This window comes from Penicillium brevicompactum (genome assembly GCF_028827555.1).
Source record: "Penicillium brevicompactum strain IBT 35665 chromosome Unknown utg000006l_segment0_segment0, whole genome shotgun sequence".
Classification (NCBI taxonomy): Eukaryota; Fungi; Ascomycota; class Eurotiomycetes; order Eurotiales; family Aspergillaceae; genus Penicillium; species Penicillium brevicompactum.
The window spans coordinates 1,420,538-1,440,094 of NW_026623209.1; the positions used below are offsets into that span (position 1 = coordinate 1,420,538).

At 51.5% G+C, this 19,557-nt stretch overlaps 9 protein-coding genes across 9 annotated transcripts; 4 read left to right on the forward strand and 5 right to left on the reverse strand.

Moving 5' to 3' along the window:
- Positions 1–652: 652 nt before the first annotated feature.
- N7506_008732 (uncharacterized protein) lies at positions 653–1,924 on the forward strand (the record flags this gene model as incomplete). Its single annotated transcript, XM_056958025.1, has 2 exons — positions 653–1,741; positions 1,796–1,924. The coding sequence occupies 2 exons, from the start codon at positions 653–655 to the stop codon at positions 1,922–1,924; spliced, it is 1,218 nt and encodes a 405-aa protein (XP_056807415.1).
- A 118-nt stretch (positions 1,925–2,042) lies between these two features.
- Positions 2,043–2,984, reverse strand: N7506_008733 (SDR family NAD(P)-dependent oxidoreductase; the record flags this gene model as incomplete). The annotated part of the gene is made up of 2 exons (XM_056958026.1): positions 2,043–2,872; positions 2,921–2,984. The coding sequence occupies 2 exons, from the start codon at positions 2,982–2,984 to the stop codon at positions 2,043–2,045; spliced, it is 894 nt and encodes a 297-aa protein (XP_056807416.1).
- A 748-nt stretch (positions 2,985–3,732) lies between these two features.
- On the reverse strand, positions 3,733–4,844 carry N7506_008734 (NADP-dependent oxidoreductase; the record flags this gene model as incomplete). The annotated part of the gene is made up of 2 exons (XM_056958027.1): positions 3,733–3,975; positions 4,026–4,844. The coding sequence occupies 2 exons, from the start codon at positions 4,842–4,844 to the stop codon at positions 3,733–3,735; spliced, it is 1,062 nt and encodes a 353-aa protein (XP_056807417.1).
- A 382-nt stretch (positions 4,845–5,226) lies between these two features.
- On the forward strand, positions 5,227–5,795 carry dprC (the record flags this gene model as incomplete). The annotated part of the gene is made up of 2 exons (XM_056958028.1): positions 5,227–5,595; positions 5,652–5,795. 2 exons carry the CDS (start codon positions 5,227–5,229, stop codon positions 5,793–5,795), a joined length of 513 nt encoding a protein of 170 aa, XP_056807418.1.
- A 606-nt stretch (positions 5,796–6,401) lies between these two features.
- On the forward strand, positions 6,402–9,167 carry N7506_008736 (uncharacterized protein; the record flags this gene model as incomplete). The annotated part of the gene is made up of 1 exon (XM_056958029.1): positions 6,402–9,167. The coding sequence occupies one exon, from the start codon at positions 6,402–6,404 to the stop codon at positions 9,165–9,167; it is 2,766 nt and encodes a 921-aa protein (XP_056807419.1).
- A 465-nt stretch (positions 9,168–9,632) lies between these two features.
- On the reverse strand, positions 9,633–10,729 carry N7506_008737 (ATP phosphoribosyltransferase; the record flags this gene model as incomplete). Its single annotated transcript, XM_056958030.1, has 3 exons — positions 9,633–10,021; positions 10,082–10,573; positions 10,657–10,729. 3 exons carry the CDS (start codon positions 10,727–10,729, stop codon positions 9,633–9,635), a joined length of 954 nt encoding a protein of 317 aa, XP_056807420.1.
- Positions 10,730–11,404: 675 nt separating this feature from the next.
- On the forward strand, positions 11,405–12,154 carry N7506_008738 (40S ribosomal eS28 domain-containing protein; the record flags this gene model as incomplete). The annotated part of the gene is made up of 3 exons (XM_056958031.1): positions 11,405–11,585; positions 11,729–11,812; positions 12,006–12,154. 3 exons carry the CDS (start codon positions 11,405–11,407, stop codon positions 12,065–12,067), a joined length of 327 nt encoding a protein of 108 aa, XP_056807421.1. The 3' UTR covers positions 12,068–12,154.
- An 822-nt stretch (positions 12,155–12,976) lies between these two features.
- msh3 (mismatch repair protein MSH3) lies at positions 12,977–16,462 on the reverse strand (the record flags this gene model as incomplete). The annotated part of the gene is made up of 4 exons (XM_056958032.1): positions 12,977–14,473; positions 14,525–15,313; positions 15,348–15,619; positions 15,670–16,462. The coding sequence occupies 4 exons, from the start codon at positions 16,460–16,462 to the stop codon at positions 12,977–12,979; spliced, it is 3,351 nt and encodes a 1,116-aa protein (XP_056807422.1).
- Positions 16,463–17,704: 1,242 nt separating this feature from the next.
- On the reverse strand, positions 17,705–19,463 carry N7506_008740 (uncharacterized protein; the record flags this gene model as incomplete). The annotated part of the gene is given in 2 exon segments (XM_056958033.1): positions 17,705–18,228; positions 18,239–19,463. The coding sequence occupies 2 exon segments, from the start codon at positions 19,461–19,463 to the stop codon at positions 17,705–17,707; spliced, it is 1,749 nt and encodes a 582-aa protein (XP_056807423.1).
- Between the last annotated feature and the right edge of the window lie 94 nt (positions 19,464–19,557).

Below are 19,557 nucleotides of genomic sequence, written 5' to 3' on the forward strand. Positions count from 1 at the left end.
TGTGCTGAAATATTACCACCAAATTGCTTCCCCGGCCAATCATTACCTGTAAATATAGTCTGGTACCGTTACGAAACGGGTCTCTCAGCACAGCCCTAACCACATTTCCCAGGGGTCCCAGGGTTTCCAGGCTCAGTCCTTTTCTGATTTTGCACCAATTTCCATGGGAAGAGTAGTTCGAACTTTTTCCGAGATGGAACTTGGAATTACTCCGTATTGGTTCGAATTTTTCACGCGGCGACGGTAGTTGAGATTTTCCCGTGAGGGATTTTTCTTCACCACCGAAATTTTATACTCCAGACGCATTTGACCACTCGAACTTGCTCGCAATAGGTTACTACTTCGATTGCTGATTTCAGCTATGCTTTTTGGCATTTACCCTCTTACTCTTAATTGGGATCGTCGTGAGCGCTTTATTTGTCCTATCGCCAACATATTATATTCCACGCGAGCTCCCCGAAAGACACGAGGGATTTGATTCCAATCCCATCCACGGGACACTCTTCTGTTTGCGAGATTTGTACCGTTTGTAGTCTATGCCACACACACTATCGTAAAGAGACCGAGAACTGAATTTATTATCCTTTCATATCCCTCTCCCATTCTCCGGGACTCTTTGAATTCCGTGACAGCTATCTAAATTGCTATGATTATGCACCCAAGAAGCGTCGATCATTTAGAGCGAGAGGTCTCCGCCAGACCCACCGACTGTACCAGACAAAGCTCCAGTGGCTGGTCCATCAGCGCCCTCTTGCCTCTGACCGCAGTCCCAACCGATCAGCAACCACTGCTCAGGCGAGATTCGGTGTTATCCATCTCCGATCACATTCCTCCGTCCAATGTGCCGTTTGTGAAACGGTACGGCCGTTGCCATCAAATCATCCATTATGGCTCAAATAGCACTACGCGCCTTCATGAAGACCAAACACACAGCCAGCTACTCGCAATCAAGGTGTACCGACACTCAATCCTGAATGAGCCCCCAAGCTCCTCCCAATCTACAGCTATTCACCCCAATCACCCTAATATCCTCCCCATCCTCGACATACTCCAAAATGAGCGTTCGGAGCTCTGTCTCGTCATGCCCTACTGTGCAGGAGGAGATCTTGGCATCTTCTTGTCACGAAACAGACCAATCCCAACTATGGAAGCAGATTGCATTTTAACGCAGATCCTGCGAGCTCTCGCTTACCTTCACAAACATGGCATTGCCCACCGTGACATCCGCCTCGAGACTGTTCTGCTTACCGCCAACGGAGCCGTCAAAGTCGCCGGTTTTGGTGATGGACATATCCGGCAGATGTGGGCAGAGTCCGCTGCCTGCATAGCTCCAACTCCTGGAGTAGAAGAGCAGCCTCGCCCACGCTCAAAATCCTACCCATCTGCTTGGTGGCTCACTTTGCCTTGGCCACTCAATTCGTGGTCCCGACACATCTCCAGTTTCTCTTGTGTCTCTGCAAAACCGCACACCTCTGCTTTCGGCATGATCAGTCTCCCTTATATCCCCCCGGAAGGATTTCACCCCTCCGAACGTCGACATAGTGAGGGCAATCTCGATTTCGACGACCACGATCCTCGTCCCGCTGATGTCTGGGCCGCTGCCATGATATATATGGCGCTTATCACGGGTCGGCTTCTATGGCGTAGTGCTCGTTTGCATTGCGAAGATGCACGGTACTTGGAATATCTTGAAGCTCGACGTGGTCAAGATGGGTTCACCCCCATTGAATCACTAGGAACAGTACGTACCCAAACTTCTCTACTGATTCGCTTCTTACTGATATTCTATCAATAGAGAAGACGTAATGTCGTCTATGCCATGCTGAACCCTCGACCGTGGAAACGAATCACTACCGCCATCCTAATGCAGTCTGAATGGATACAAGGCGTCCAAGTCTGCGAAGCAGGAGATAAAGGCTTTTGATTACAACGTGTTAACACCAATAATTTTTAACATGCTCCTCGGAGCTAGCTCCGCCTTTTGAATGAGCACATCGAACTCCCAAAAAATAGATTCATCCCTTAATCAGATGACCAGCACTCTAATTCACAGACCCAGCAGCAAGTACATATCCTCCATCAACAACAACAGTCTGCCCATTCAGATACTGATTGGCAGCAGCAAACAGCACCGTGCTAGCCATATCCTCATCTCTCCCCGGTCGAGCAGCAGGGACCTTCTTCTCATACCTCTCAGTAGGAATGAAGCTCTTCTGCTTCTCATCACTCTCCCCAGCTGTCATCTCACTGGGATAAACACCCGGCGCAATATTATTCACTCGAATTGTCAAATTCGACGAACTGATCTCATGCGCCAGCATCTTGGTCAAATGAATAGCCGCCGCCTTCGAAGCATTATACGCAAAGTGATGCTGCGAGACCTTCACAATACCCGAGATGGAAGTCGTGTTGATCACGGTACTGGACCAGCCGTGCTCCTTCTCAGAGCCACGCTGCAGTAGCGGTAGGAAAGCGGTCGTCACGAAGAAGAGCTGGGAGACGTTCGTGCGGAAGACATTGTCCCATTCTTCGAATGTGGCGCCTGGGTCATCGAACAGAGACTCGCGCAGCTTGCCTGCGCTCTCGTGCTCGGTTTCTTGTGTCTTGCTGGAGATACCGGCGTTGTTCATGAGGATCGAGAGGTGGCCTTCGCGGGCGGAGATCTCGTCGGCAAGCTTGCGGATCTCATCCTTCTTTGTAATGTCTGTTGTGAGGGGGATGATCTCGCCGCTTATGTCCTTGCCGTAGAGCTCTGCTATGCGGGATAGCTTTTCTTCTGTTCGGCCGGTTATGTATACTTTGGCTCCGTTTACGGCGAGAGCTTGGGTGGCCATGAGGCCAATTCCTGAGCCTCCGCCCGTGATTAGGGCCACTGGGTTTGTTAGTTGTGGTTGGTCATTCAATGGACGTTAGAATTTACCTTTGCCTTTGACATTGAACAAATTCTCCAGCTTGAAGCTTTGATTAATCTGCTGTGCTGACATTTTTGGTCCTGAGATAGAATATTGTCGTGTGGGATGTGCTGTGAGCTTTCGATGATACTGATAGAAAGCTCTTGTAAATGGTGTTGTGCTTGTGGGGTACTTCGTAGAGAGCGCCCGTAAAATAGGATGAACTGGATGATATAACGACATGATAGGTAGCTGCATCAAAAAAGCTTTATATACCGTGGAATATCTTTATTTCTATCCTGTCTGAGTGTTTCTAATATCCAAACCTGTTCGGGTCGATCATTTCCTTGCTGCAAACATCCACGGGTATCGTTACTTAGATCATCAATAGGTCATCAAAGGAGTTTGAGATCATCCTTGGATCTAGAGCTTGTAACTTTCGGTTTCTTGTTCTGCTGCAGTTGTAAGTTCATATGTCAGAATGATGTCAACAAATGATTGGAGACACTATGCTTTCAAGCCTGCCCAGGTGGATCTCGGGGATTCCAAGGTTTTAGGTTCAAGATTGATGTGCTCCCGATGCCAAGAGGCTGATATACAGACTAGGGAGCTTGTTTCTATCATTCATTGTTCTATTTTTTTTTCTAGCGCTGGTGTTTCCATACCGAAGGCCTGGAGCTGTCTATCGTCTGGGCAATTTCGTACACAGCATATAGAAGGTGTTACACAACTTCGACAGCTTCATACGGTCTATTGTACTCTGAGAGAGAGAGAGGCAAAACTACTGATATTTATGTGCTAAGTGACGGCATTAGAGTGAAAGGGTAGAAGAGTCTACTCTTTACAGTTTGGCCTTCGCCAATGCCTCGGTGACAGGAGCCACCTCGACCATCATCTTACCGGTGTTGGCACCAGCGTAGAGGTCAATGAGAGCCTTAGGCGCTGCCTCCAAGCCACCGGGAACAATGTGCTCCTTGCGCTTCAGCTTACCCTCGGCCAACCAGGTACCCAGCTCCTTCAACGCAGCAGGATATTGCTTCGCGAAATCAAAGACAATGAATCCCTTCATGGTAATCCGTTGAGACTGCAATCATTTAGCCAAGATCTTCCCACAAATCCAACAACCAAACTCACAATGACACTCATAAAGCTAGCCGGGCCCTGCGGCTTCGCAGAGTTATATTGACTGATCGCACCGCAGATAGCGAAGCGCGAGTCCTTCGCCGCACGAGCCAAGCAAGCATCAAGGATCTCACCACCAGTGTTATCAAAGAAGACATCAATATATTCCGGCGTCGCCTCCTTCAACTGCTTCCGCCAGTCGGCATCCTTATAGTTAACCGCCGAGTCAAAGCCCAGCTCCTTAACCAGGAACTCGCATTTCTCCTTCGACCCAGCGAGTCCCACAACGCGCTTGGCGCCCTTGATCTTCGCAATCTGTCCAGCGACCATACCCGTCGCACCCGCAGCACCGGACACAACAACCGTGTCCCCCTTCTTCGGCTGCCCGACTTCAATCATACCAAAGTACGCGGTCAAGCCCGTCATGCCGAGGACTGACATTGCGTCTGTGGGGCGACCGCCCGGAGGCACGATGACTTTCTCTGCTTCCTTTGCGCTGACGAGCGCATACTCCTGCCAGCCGGAGTAGGCGACGACCCAGTCGCCGGCGGTGTATTTGGAAGTCAGGTTGCTGCCGACGGAGACGACCTGGGCGATGCTCTGGCCGCGCATGACGGCGCCTTGCTCGACTGGTGCGATGTATGAGCGTTTGGCGGTGAGCCATTGGCGCATGGCTGGATCGAGGGAGAGATAGTGCGCACGCACGAGGATTTTATCCGCGGGCACATCTTTGGGAATGGGGGTGGTGTTTACTCGGAAGGTTCCTGATGTGAGGGAAGGGTCGATGGCCGGAGCCGGTGGGGTAGTGTAGATGATTTGTTTGTAAGACATCTTTGAATGAGTTCGAGGGATTTAATTAGAAAGGAGAGTATGGGGGGGATATTGGTGAAGAAAAAGGATTCTGGGGTATCGGAGATGCTCCAAATTAGGAAAACTGCTCCTTGGACCTCGGCTCGGCCCAGTTGAATGATCTCTGCATTAAATCGGGTATGTTAGATGTTGTTTAATGCAGTATGTTAAAATATCATCATGTAGACGCTTTGATAGCTACAATGCACGCAGTACAAGTGTAGGCAAGACTAGAAACGATATAGATCTACCGCGTACTAGTCTCTGCGCTCATCCTGACGTCACCGAAGTAGTCAGTATATACTCGCCAACTCTTCGCCAACTTTTGTTTCTCCATCCATACGCTGTATACATTAGAGACGAAATGAATCAACAACCACAATACGAACCAGCCGACCATGCTCGCGGTGCCGTGGGCGGCGGCTCATCAACTGGCGCCCCAGGTCTTCCAACCGGTCTCCGCGACCAACGCTCTCAGTACGACACAACCAAAGGCGTCAACCCATCCACCGGCGCCACTTACTCCAAGTCTTCAGCCGGCGGGCCAACACAAAACCACCAGCGGCCGTTGTCCCCCTCGCCGGCTCGTAGCGACGATCGAATCGTTAACGATGAGCCGCTGCCGCATACGGCTAGCACGGCGCAGCGGGCGGAGAATCAAGACCGCTCGCGGGGCTCGCGGGCCGGCGATGGAATCGGCAAGGGAATCGTAGGTGCTGCAGCTTCGGTACATGTGAGTTGGAAATTATTAATAGACGGCTACCTAACGGCGCTAACGGTTCTCAATAGGGGGCCGGGGAGTCGTTGCGTGGGGCGTTGAACACGGCTGTCGATCGGGCGTTTGGGTCTCACGAGGGGGCGGAGCGGAATCAACAGATCGCCGACAAGGGCGCGGAGGAGATTCGCTCCGGTCGCTTCTCACACTCCAAATAGATCGGGATTTAATCGGTTTAGAGGATTCCTGAATATTTCCCCTCATGATTACTATGAACAAATATATCAAACCATCCAAGTACTCTCCAAACTCCATAAGCTGATCTCACATGAAGGGGCAAAAACTGGATTCCTCTCAATTCCGGAAGTTAGGGCACCGATCTCCCGGCTTCGACCACGGACGCTGTCGATCTAACAGCGACAGGTCGACCCCCCGAGTACTTTCATACTTGGAAATTAGTTTATATAGCTAAGACCCGACTAAGCAGCCCCCGAGTCTTAGCCTGTAATCCTTCGAATCAAGTTTATCATAAAGTTCGACCTTCCGGGCGACCCGGGCTGTGCTGGTGGAACCCACTGTTTCCGGTCATGGAAATCATTAGAAAAAATAATCTTGATAATCACTTCACTGCTTCATACTTTTGTACTACACTTCCGTCCCTTTTGTACAGACAGGGGCAAGGTAGACACCCCACGTTGGAGCCCGGGCCAGATCTGCATCATTGTACATGAACCAATCCAAGTTTTGGGGCCGATAGTTGCACAAACTGTGTGATAATCTCCCCAAGCTCTCTATATTCAACAGGATCATTGAGCACAATCAACATGGCTTCAATTCCTGCCGACCGACCGGATTCTTCACGTCTAGCGCCGGAGAGCGCTACGGCCGCCGTTACGTCACCTAAACACCAAGCCGTATATTCCTCCTCGTCCTCGAACCTAGCCGTATCCGATTCCCCCTCGCATTACTCGTCCTTCTCCAGCTCCGACAGCGATGATCCGATCCCGCACTCCACCGAGGTTACCGATGAAGATGCCGCCGGCGACGTGGTGGGCGTCAGCATTGGGCGCGAACAGAGCCGCATGAAAGCCCGCGCAACACCCCTCGAAGAGAAAAACCGTGTCTTGGAACATTACGGTGGATATTTCGAGTCAATCCCAGACTCGGTCGGCGAGGACGGTCTGTTCGTGTCCGAGCTCACAGCCGAGCCCGAGTCGGAGGACCCGGAGGAGCCGAAGAAACACCAACCGCGTGAAGGAACATATGGCGAAAAGGAGCAGGCCACCTACCCCTTTGTGCAGCATAAACCACCGGAGCAGCATCTTGCACATGGCCCACGAAGCGATCTGTTTGCCTCGGCTTCCGAGAAGCCTCCGTCGAAAGATACGGCACTCAGCCAGCGGTCGGGGTTCGTTGGATCCTTGTTAAAGAACACCCTGCCTCGCAGACCACGCGCCTGGTCTGGTGAGTTGAAAAGATTCTTGCCCGATTTCGCATCTATAAGAAAGCGCCCGTCACTATCGTTCCGGAACCCCAATAGCCAAAACCGAACCCGCAGTCAGACTGTTGCTCCCGCAGCGAAACAGAATTCAGGGATTCCAAAGCGAACCTCATCTCTAGTGGTCCGGCGTCCCCCGCAGTCACCCCTTGCGCCGGATAGCTTCAGTAATGACGATGACGAGTCGGCTCAGCCAATCCCAGAATTGCGGGCCCCCGATGGGACCTCGGCTGCGAAGCATTCTTTCGCGAGGCGACCAAGCTCGGCGATGCCCGGTCGGCCTCCAAGTCTGCGTAGATCCTCATCAGATCAATCGTTGTATTTGCGTGCATCTTCCACGGCATCTTCCCTTGAGCAGCGTCCCCTGTATGAAAACGTGCATGCTCAGGTCAACAGCCGCTTCAAGGCTATCAAGGATAGTCTCCAAGATTCCAGTAGTAGGCTACTGAGTATGCCCACTTTGCATCTGCAGGATATGCGTCCGGACTGGGGATCTCGACCGTTCTTGCCTGAGATTGGAAGTAACTCGAGCAATGGGAATCTCAACGGAACTGACAGGGGCTTACCGTCACAACGGACTGCTAGTCCACCTCCTCCACGGGCCAACCCTGATCCAGCACACCCTATTTTGGAGGAAGCCATGGCAGAACTCACCGGAGATGTCGTGATTCTTGGAGGATATCGCGGGTCTATTCTGCGATCCGCAAAACCACCCCAACGACAGCTTTGGGTGCCGATGAAAGTTGGACTCAATCTTCGTAAGGTGGATTTGGAAGTCGGGTTAAACCCAGAAGATGAGGAGCGCATGGAAGAGACTATCATCCCCTCGGGTGTTCTCTCTCATGTCGGTCCCGTCGACGTCTGTCGGCGCTTGATGAAGCGGCTCCGCAAGAGCGACAATGCCATGCGAGGTGATCTGCGTGTTCACGATTATGGATACGACTGGCGTCTCAGCCCTGAACTGCTTTCCCGCCGGCTGATTGCCTTCCTCGAGAAACTTCCTTGCAACCAGCAGTCGACGCCCGGGGAGCCTAGACGCGGCGCAACCGTCATCGCACACAGCCTGGGCGGTCTTATCACGCGGCACGCAGTGAACGAGCGGCCCGACCTCTTCGCCGGAGTCGTGTATGCAGGTGTCCCGCAACACTGTGTGAACATCCTCGGGCCTCTCCGCAACGGCGACGACGTCCTCCTCAGCTCGCGCGTCCTGACAGCACAAGTCAACTTCACCTTCCGCACGAGTTTCGCCCTCCTCCCAGAAGACGGCCACTGCTTCATAGATAAACAAAGCAAAAAGGAATTCCGCGTTGACTTCTTCAATGCTCAGACCTGGGACGATCACCATCTCTCACCCTGCGTCAAACCAGCCCTGCCCGTCCCAACAACCGTCAACAACGGACTGGGTCTGAAAGACATCCCCATCATCGGCAAGCGTTTCTCCATGCCCCTGCCACCAGACACAAACGACTCAGACAATTACGAACCCCCACATCCCACCATAGAAACAGACAAGGACATCACAGCCCGCAACCCCCAACACAACCCACACAGCGTCCCCAACCCAGCAGCCTATGCCGCCTACGCCGCCGAGAAAGCCCAGAACCCCGCTGACGGCATCGTGGGCCCTCAAGCACACCCCCGCGGCAGCGCAGGTACCAGCAAAATCGCAACAACGTGCACGATCCCGCGCGCCGCCGCAATGGAGTATCTCCAACGCACGCTGACAGAAACCAAGCGATTCAAATCAAATCTTGCGTTCCGACCAACACATCACTCCGAGAACAAGTACCCGCCTGCAGCGGTGCTATATGGCAAGTCCGTGCCGACTGTCTATGGTGCGCGCGTCGTCTCAGCCGAAAGTATCAAACAGGTTGATGCGTATGACGATCTTGCGTTCGCGGCTGGCGATGGTGTTTGTCTTGCTAGTGCTGCGATGTTGCCGCCTGGGTATCGGATTATCAAGGATGGGTTGGTGAAGAGTGATCGTGGGCATGTTGGGTTGCTTGGTGATCTGGAGGGAGTTGGGCAATGTCTGAAGGCTATTCATCGGGGGAGGAAGGAGGGGGTTGGTCTTGGTGAGAAGGAGTTGTGATGGAGAGGACTTGCGTGTTTTGTTTTGACTTGATGATACCACTGCGTTTGGAGTTTGAGGCTTGGGCCTGGCACATGGCATTGCTGTATATACTTGATGGTCTGTCCATGTAAATTTTGGAGTATATATAGCACAGGAGCAATGAAGAAGATTTGAGACCTGAAGATCTTGGTTTGAGGAGAATGCGGGGGGTTCAAGGTTAGAAGGGTACTTTCGCTGGATACTTCGCACCATTTACGGAGTACAGGAGCACAACGTTGTACGACGGATTGTTTACGCAAGTCTCGGAACATATCTGAAAATTGACAGGGTACTCATTTTGATTCATCTGAACGTTGTGTGAGATTGTCACTTAAATCATCAGTGTTAGTAAAAAGCCCGAGGCTCCTTCACCCTCCCAATGGCCAAAAATTAGGGCATCAAGCCCCCCAACGTAGTTATATATGAGAGAACTCGTGAGTTTTTTTAAGCACGAGAGTTGATGATGTCCAGCACCAGAATGTCAGTGGCGCCAACCTCAGTAAGCTCGTCCATAACACGGGGAATTTCCTTCTTCACCACCATGGAGCTGACAGCAACCCAGTTCTCCTCCTCAAGGGCAGTGATGGTAGGCGCACGCTTGCCAGGGGTAATGACGCAGGCCTTGGACAGCTGGGCACGGGGGATGTTGTACTGGCAAAGTACGTGCTTCTTCGCGGCGAGATATCCACGAATGCGGGCGCCGAGCCACTCAAGGACATCGAAGTTGTCCTTGCGGGCCATGTCTGCCTGGCGAGACTTGATCAGGACGGCGGTGGTGGAGAGAACGGTGCCAATGGGACCAAGGCCGGCAAGTCGCATAGTTGTACCAGACTCTGCAACGTAGATTAGCACCATGTTGTGTGCGCAGACAAGAATTGAGTTTCAGAACTTACCGACAAGATCGACGATACCATCGGCGACACCAAGGTTGCAAGCAGTTTCAACACTTCCACCGACATACTTGATGTGGGTGCTCATCTTCTCGCCAGGCGCAACACCCTCGAGCTTGCGGAAGTACGCTTCGGTGATTGCAGTGAAGCTGGTCACGACAGTGCGACCGACAAGTTCCTCGGGCTTCTTGTAAGTGCTGTTCACGGGGGCCTGGACCTGCAGCTTGCAGCCGCCGAATTCGAGATCGAGATATTCCTCCACGTTTGAGGCTTCACCGTCGGGAAGACTGGCGTCGTGCTCGGCGACCTGGTCGCGTCCGGTGATACCCATGTCAACGGTGCCCTCACCGACAAAGGTGGGGATGTCGGCGGCGGGGAGGAAGATCAGGGCGATGTTTGTGCCATCAACGAGCGCAATATCAGAGCGTGGCTCGCGGTGGAATTTCAGGCCGGAGCCACCGAGAATGTCGAGAGTTTCAACTTGCAGACGGCCCTCTGTACGATTGGCATGCCATTAGCTTCTTTCGCTTGCGGATGGTGATATTGGCTCAATTGAGTCATGATTGAGGATCACTTACTCTTAGGGACAGCGAGGAGGTAGCGGCCCTCATCCTTGATTCTGGACAATTCCTCCGAATCAGCCGAATTCATGGTTGCGACTGAGGTGGGGGAAGAGTGATGATTGACTCACCTTTTTACAACCTCCATTTTCGTCTATAAGGTAGGTGATTCGCGGGGGAAGGAACAGTGAAAGAATGCGACCAGATGTACAACAAGATAAACTTGGGTTTCGTTTCTCTCCAACTTCAATTGAAGCAAATTGAGAGATTGATCTGACGGCAGAATTTGGAGGGACGAGTGCGGGCCGAGATAGCAGAATGGTATACTCCTACGAGTCATACTGAACACTACGTGGGGCTGCTGATAAGGATCACATGATCCCCTCATCTATACGTGAACGGTTAACATAATAGAACATAATATAAAGACTTCTCATTTTCAAAGACTACTATCTTATAGCATAGTGTAAAATCGGCTGAGAAATGTGCCATCTACCGCAGCCTACGAGGACGAACGGCCCTAACTCACCAAATAATTTGAATATGCGTTGTCATTGCGTCCTCCAAGGTATCGAAGGCGTGTTGTTGGTAGATCCAATGATTGAGCCTGAATCAGTCATGCAGCGCTGGTAGCCGCTATCGGAGTCGGGAAAGCAAGGATGGCCTGTTCCTGCAAAATTTTGCCTGATGCCTTGCAGCCTCGTCTGTCAGGTGTCAATTCTCTCCATGCTGACTCATTAATGCCTGACGGCTCAGGTGTCCAGCCCTGAGCCCTCGCGTAATTTGCACGAACCCACAACAGGGCAAATTCAACCTCCGACACATTCTAACCTCCCCGACCAACCAATTCCAACCCTCGAGCTCAACGCCCTCTCCTTCCTTCAAGATGGACTCCAGCAAGCAGCCCGTTAAGCTCGTCAAGGTGACCCGTGTCCTCGGCCGCACCGGTATGTGCTATCCTAGCTTTTTGAAGCCTCAAAACCCACATTTCGATATCCGCGGGGATTGCGCCCCAGATCGCCCGACCACCATTCAACCACAAACTTGGAGGAAAAACAATGGCTAATTTTTGGCTTTTTCATCACTATAGGATCCCGTGGTGGTGTCACCCAGGTCCGCGTCGAGTTCATGGACGACACCTCCCGTTCCATCATCCGTAACGTCAAGGGCCCAGGTATGCGACACCGATTTTCTTTATCCGGAACGTCTTTGAGATCGTTGCAAGAGGTGGAAATCAATGGGATCTGTCAATCTGCAAATACGGAAGGAGATTCATGCGGAAATTTTGGAATATTGAATTTTCCATGAACGATCTCAAGACGCACGCACCTACATCGAACTCATAACTAACATGAATTTTCCCTCAGTCCGCGTTGACGACATCCTCTGCCTGCTCGAGTCCGAGCGCGAGGCCCGCCGTCTCCGTTAAAAATCCACCAAAACGAAATTTCGCTCGCGTCGTCTATTTTGTCTCTCGTCTTCTCTCGCATATCCCTCACGACCGGTTGCTTATGATCTTTCTTCGGCCAAAATCGAGTCCCCCGCTTTCCTTGTTTGCCGTATCTTCAACCTCCCAATTCCCTCAACCCTAAGCTGCCGCGCTGCCCAATATCCGTCCTCTTTCGACTCTCGAGGGCCTCGCTTCTACCGATGTTTCGATCTGAGGGTGATGTTTGGGTGGATTGACTTTTTGGTAATTTGATGCCGAAAGTCCCGGAAGGATTATGGAGATCCGATGGCGAGAAAGAGGAGCAGAGAGCGCAAAAAGATAATACAAAGCCTTTTTTTTACTTTGATACGAGATACGAAATCAGGTTCTTGCGCGAGGGCTGGTTCGTGTGGTCTGGTCTGGTTTTGGTGTTTTTTTATAAACACGTCCATTAGGCGTGCTTGCATGGGCTCAATGCGACAAACGAGGTTGTGATGTTGATTCCCTCTCCCTACTGGATTCCTCTGGTACCTAGAACAAAACGCCGATTCGAACCGGGCCCGGACAAAAGAACAATGGAATACCCCCAAAAACACTATAAATCTTCCGGTTCAGCTTTGTCTTGGGTCTCGGGGCGTTTGTAGAGCTTCGGTGATTGTAGTTTGTATGGCTCACGTCTAACTTGTCTGGGGATTTCCCCAAATGATCGTCGTGCTTAAAGCGCGGGCCTCTTCCGAAGAGCTAAAGGATCCGAAAACCGCAGTACCCCAAACCTGTGCATGGGTAACAAGGTAGGGCTCGAAGGTTGCCATCCAATAAATTGGATATCTGAAAATGATAATGCGTAATGCCTATTTTAGTGTACAATACTCCCACAAATGCTCACCCCGCATAAATGCATGTCAAAAGTTAAAGCTGCTCAGCGCTGGCCACAAGTCTATCAAAAAGCTCAGTTCCAGGTGACTGCCCAGAACTCTCGTCAAGGACACGTCCGACAGCACCAACAAGGCCAGCCAAGCGTTTCCGGCGAATGGATTCTTCCAGCTCAGCACTCTTCTGCCGAGCAACGTCAATAACAGCCGAAGGCAAGTTCGCCAAGCGTGCAACATTCAGTCCGTAACTGCGATGTGCGACTCCTTCGGTGACCTCGTAGAGGAAGGCAATTTCCTCCTCTCCATCTTTGTCCTTGTTGCCCGTCTCTGTGAAACGCATATGGACGTTTCGGAGAGCATTGTCCGGGAATGAATGCACCATTCGAGAGAGGTGCTGGTAATGAGTGATAAAGAGAGTGAGGGATCCAATAGATCGGACCATATAGTCAAGCACTGCCTGTGCGATAGCAACGCCATCATGCGTTGAGGTTCCGCGACCCAGTTCGTCCAGAATGACCAACGACCGGGGCGTCGCTTGCTTGAGGATATCAGCTGTTTCAGAGAGCTCAACCATGAATGTGGATTCGCCGGCGAGCATGTTGTCAAAGGCACCCATGCGCGTGAAGACCGCATCGAGAAGACCTAGCCGAGCCGATTCTGCGGGTACATAGGAGCCGATTTGGCCCATGATTGCAATCAGTGCCACTTGTCGAACATAACTAGACTTGCCGCCCATGTTTGGGCCTGTAACAAGGAGGGCTCGTGTCTCATCGTGTTGAAGCTTGGTGTCGTTGGGAACATATGCGTCGGTTAACAGTTGTTCCACCATGGGATGGCGGCCTTGCTCTATATGTAGGCCTGCTTCTTCTGTGAAAACGGGCTTGACATAGCCGGGTTGCTGGGCTATCTCTGCGAGAGACAAGAGACAATCAAGCGTTGCCAGCGATTGTACGCAATCTCGGAAAGTTTGATACTGTGCTGCAATATCGGCCAAAAGAGCCATGAATGCTTGGTCACAAGCCGCTGCCAGTGCTTCCTTGTGCTGGTCGCGCTCGCGAACAAATTGAATAACTTGAGGAGTGTGGAAACGCGACACTCTTTTTGTACCACTGACTTTGATCCACGATGCTGGCACGCGTTTCAATGCCGGTGAGTTGTTCTCAATCTCGATCAGATACTCGATACCAGAGACAGTGGAGTACTCAATCTTTCCTCTTCCGATGGTAGAAGCCGCCTCTTTGAGGTGCTCAGACAGGCTGTGCTCAATGCTTCCGATCTGTAATTTGTTTTCGCCTATCTCTTCTGTTTCTTCTGCCTCGCGGAAAAATGTGTACTTGTCGTTAGTGCGGGCAGCATGCATGTTGATCTTATCAAGGAATCTGACAACATCCTTTCGAATAGTTGGTAGAGAGGCGATAGATTCGCTGACTAGAGATGACTCAAAGCCAGTCTGGGCCGGTGATTTAATGTCGGAAAATTCCATTGCAATCATCTGCATGGCTTGCAGAACAGTAAGAAGTTCAGGACGTGTGCACTGCATTGTGAGTCAGCATAGACGCAAATCTATCGATGAGTTATAGCATACCTTTCCGTAATAGATGCGAATCAAATTCTTTTCCAGATCGCTCTTGACTTTACCCAGTAGGCCTTGTATTCTTTCCACAAAGCCCGCTCGAGCAGGGTCGATCAGCTCTTCTACGGCGTTGGTTCGCTCTTCAAGGCGCACCTTGTCTAGCAAAGGTCGTCCAACCCACTGTCGCAACATACGCTGTCCGAATCGAGTATGTGTCCGATCCAAAGTCCAAAACAAGCTACCCTTTGCTGAGTGGTCTGTTTGATTCTGGTAGATCTCCAGACTGACAAGTGTGTTACCGTTCAACATCATATGCGAGCGAGCCGAGAAAGGCTGGAAGTACTTGGTGAGGTCAAAGACATGTTCCAATCCATACTCAGTCATATGTTCGATCATGGCAGAGAGACATATGGTGACTTGTTCGGGGAGACCAAGAACATTCTGGAGCAGTTGAGCTGCTTGGGCATCTTCTGTGTTGCTTGTTGTCTTCATCTTCCCGGCATAGAAGCTTGATACATGGCTGTGTGCTTCTGCTGCGGAGGTTTTCTGTTTCTGTGCCCGCTCGAGGCGCACGGCGTCTCCAAAGACATTCATTTTGCTGCCAGACAAGTGCTGTACAAGCTTTTCACTTGCTCGAGACATCTCTCCGACAATCAATATCTCGCAAGGCGCGATATGCAATAGTCGTGTCTCGATCTCGCTTCGCATAAAGCCGTCCTCAAACTCATCGTAGATAACGTCACCCGTGGCTGGCTGTACAGCAACAATTCCAACATTGACCCGCTCGTCATTGCCGTGGCCCTTGGAACTGGATTCGGTCATGCAAAGCATGTACCCGGTAGCCGGCGAAGTCCCTCCGGCTGCTGGGGCAGGGGCCCTCCAGGCCCTCAGTATCATCAATGTAGGTTCCTTTGGTGTAGAGATTGGTCAATTTGCGAACAAAAGGCGCATTGCGGTTATCTCCTGCAGCTTTCAGAGCAGCAGTTTCAATCTGGCGCACCACGCCGACTTTGTGGCCGGCTGTGACGAGTCGCTTCACATGTACATGTAACCGGTGCACTGGAATGCTGGCGGAGGCAAATCGACTCAAATGTGCTTCCGAGGGATCTGCAAAGAGTGAGTTTCCTTTCTTACATTGGCATTGAGGTTGCACTTACGTTCGTCGAATCTAAACTTGCCAGGAATGCACACAATGCCTAGTTCCTTGGCTGCTATGCGCGCATCCTCTCCGAAGAATCGGAACTTGTATCCAACCTCAATCACTAGCACTGTGCTCATATGCTGACGCTTGATCTCAATCACTTGCTTCTCCATGGGTGTGAGCTTGCTTGCGGTTTTCTTAGCACCCTTGCCCTTGGTCGGGGGCGGAGGCGGAGGCTCATCATCCTCCTCGGCCTCTGCAGCTTCGGCCTCAGCATTGGCGGTATCGTTCACAGCGTTCCTCCCGATCCCAACTTGGCAATCGTGACCACCGAGCTTTTGAACGAACTGCTTGTGTAGCTTCTCCTTTTCCTTCCTCCGAGTTTCTTGCTCGGGGTCTTCAGCATCTGCGGGGCCTGTAGCATTTGCAGGGGAACTCTGGAACTTGAAAATGTCGGTACGTTGGCTGCTCGTCTGGGAGGCTCCTTCAACGTGAATGCTAGTCGCAACACGAATTGGTTCTTCGGCCTCTATATCCGTCACTGTCTTGGCGCGTTTTGGCGCTGGAGCCACAATGTCCTCATCATCTTCATTGTTATCATTGTGTCCAGCTGGGCTGGTGTTCTCCTTCGACTCGCTGGTCTTCCCGGTTGTTGACGCTTGTTGCTTTTTCGGGACTGGGGCCGGAGCGGCTTCGGAATCTTTGGGTGTAGTGGATGCAGGCTTCTGGGTGAAAAAGCTGGATATGCTTGCTTGCTTTCGCTTGAGAGATGGCGAAGGGGCGGATGATTGCGACGAATGGGGCGCCATTTCGATAAGAGTAGTTACGATGCTTCCACCTTGCGACGAGGATTGTCAGCGGTGTGGAGGCTCTGGTCCTGAGATTGATGAGGGGGGATATTTGGAGCCCAGTGCACAGAAAATATCATCCCAGCTTCATCCCTCAGTATCTTGGATATGGAGCTTCGTGGTTTGGGCGACGCGTACAGAACGCGCTGAGGCGTTAATGGATTCTGACTCAGCAACTTTTTAAGCCCGCTCTGGCAGGCTTTTAGATCTATCGCCTTGTCTGCAAGTACGGAGTATACATAACCACTTTGACTTCGATTCAATATAACCTTGGAACTTATGTTGTATTTTTTCACGGTAGCTAATGTAATTTCAAGCCGCCTTCTCATGCTGTTCAAAACAAGTCGATTGGCACTTTGGTGGGGTTTGCAACTAGCGTACAAGTCCAGCTTGTAGACTCGATGGAGTACCGGATCTCAACGCTACCCGATCGTGTTTCAAGTAAAATACCAAGGCTTCAAGTTGGGTATAGGACTCTCGTTCAAGTGTTGCCCGGATCAGTGATACCGGTTGAGCTAATAGCGCGTGCATCTCTCAACGACCCCTTCGAGATTGATTATAGTACAACTAAAAGTGATAGAAACTGGTATCATCACCGAGAGCCTACTTAGGGGGTTGAGCCTCATGAGATACCTTTGGGTGTCAAGATCCGGGTGATAGCCCTGGAGAGCTTTGAGATATCCATGGATGATATGCCAAGGTGGGCATCCAGACATACATAAGAGGAATTCCAAAGCTGATAATAAGTCAGGATTGCCCGTGAATATCGTGACGTTTTAATATTATTAATACTGGCTAATCATGATAGTGTACAGCATGTCAGACATCCCACCGGAGTGGAGAAATACAAATCGACAGACGTGGAAAACCACCGTTGAGGAAAAGCCATCAGGTTGAATACAGATGACAGATCTGTCTTGTGTGAAAGAGAACTGTGATAGTAGCACAGCCAGGTGAGGCTTATGGCTCATGTCAGAGAGAGCGAAGGGGGGGAGAGAGCTTGTGCACGTATGCAAAGATTGTGTCATACCACGCGGGTCAGCACACTAGACGAGGGAAGTAACCTGGATTGTGATGTTTATGGTCGTTGGCAATGGTCAGCGAATCGTTGTTGGTAAGGCCGATATACGGCAAGTCCTTTCGGAAGTGAATTATGGGGGGGATAACATGAAATTATTCTCGGGGAAGTTCTGGTGGGCCGGATTAGTTGGCGGAAGTGATCAGGTAAACTCCAGGGTATTCGAGCTGTTCTTCCTCCGGAATGGTTGCCTCGGAGGCAGGAGCCTGTGCGGTCGACGACCAATCATTGTGGGTTGCTTCGTCCTCTTGTTTGAAAGGGCTGTCGTAGGCACAAGACTTGGGGGCAAACAAAGGGTTTGACTGGTACCCAGTCTTGTCGCTGTTGTTGTTGTATGAGCCGCCGAGACCAGAGAATGACGACTCGTCAAGATATTGGGGACCAAAGTTGCCGGGGTCAGTAGCACGCTTGGCAAGTGGAGAGTGCCAGCCTTGTCGACCGAGACCAAAGCCAATTCGGCCATGAGGGTTCAAAATAGGTTCGATGTTCTCCTTGTCAGCTGCTGTTTTCGCGACCTTTGACTTGCGGACTCCAGAAGCGGCTGGCTTTTTGTTCAACAGGAGGCGAGTAGGTGTCAGTGTGTCAACGCGTCCTTTTGGTTCTTCGTCCATGCCCCGGCCGGTGTAGGGTTGTTTGTTTCCATCCTCGTCTGCAAACACGTCGAACCCACCCCCTGGCTCGCTTGCCAAATGCATTGACAGTCATATCAAGCTCCTCGTCATAGCCACCAATAGTTGGAAACGAGTCCACCATGCCACGATGAAGGGGTGATCTGTTTCCATTGAAGGGGGTATCGGGGGTTGACTCGCGGTGTACATTCAATGGGGCAAGCTTCTGTCGCTTTCTGTCCAAAGCGCGGGGCACGTTTGGGTCACGGTCGATCAAGGCGTTTCTTGGACGGATCTGGCGACGGCGAGGGACTGGGGTTTCTCCCTTCAATGGGCTGTAATCTTCGACATTACCAGTGATCACACGATTTGCGAGGAGGCTACCAGAGGGAGAGAAGATCTGTTCACTGGGCTGCACCAGCAAGGAAGTAACTTCCATCTGCTTCAGCACAGTGTCATCCTTTTTCTGGTTGCGGCGACGGCGCATTGGCGATGTGGCTGCATCAAAACAATCCATGCCTGGCCAGAACACTCCCTTGAGTCTTGCAATCTCATCAGCCCGTGTTCCAGTCTTCTTGCCCTTCGCAGCTTTGCCTGATGCCCGGGTTCGGTGGGTAGATTCGGCAACGGCGTCAGGGGATTCCTGATCCACACTCCATGAAAGGTCTTCCGCGTGCTTCTTCTTTCGAGGCTGTGTTGGCGTGACGGGGTACATCGAGGGGTTGCTGGTTACCAATTGGGATTCAGCCTCCAGCTTGCTCTCATCCGGCTCTGTGCCTGCTGAGAATCGCATCGATCGGAGGGTTGGTCCCGCTCGGGTCTTCTGATTGTTAACAGCTGTCCAAGTAACCGGCGTAGTAGGGGGGATCATGTCCTCCTCACGCATGCCATCGAAGGAGTAAGCCAAACGTGGGTCAAGGTAATCAGCAATCGACGGAGCCGTGGGAGTGTTCAAACCAATTGGCTCGGGGGCTGACTTTCGTTTCTTCGTGGGCTGGGGATCGAAGGGAATTGGGGAATTCTCAGACTTTCTCTTCTTGCGCCTCTCCTTGGAAGTCAACCGCTCAGACAGCAAGACACCCAGGTCATTGACCTCAAACCATTCATCGTAGGCTTTCTGCAGGTCAGCAGCACGGGGGTTGGCGGCGCTACGAACTCCGAGCTCGAAGTAGCTAGCCAGATGAGCCTTTGAAGCCACATGGGTCAGGAGATGAGAAAGGTCACAGAATTTGGGCTTCCTGGGGCAAATGATGCACCGAAGGTTGGTTTGGTCCATGGTCCAATATGGTTCCAAGAAGGAACGCGCACGTGTTGAAAAAGATACAGACAGGCAAGGGCAACTAACAGTAGCCAAATTTCGATGGGAGAAT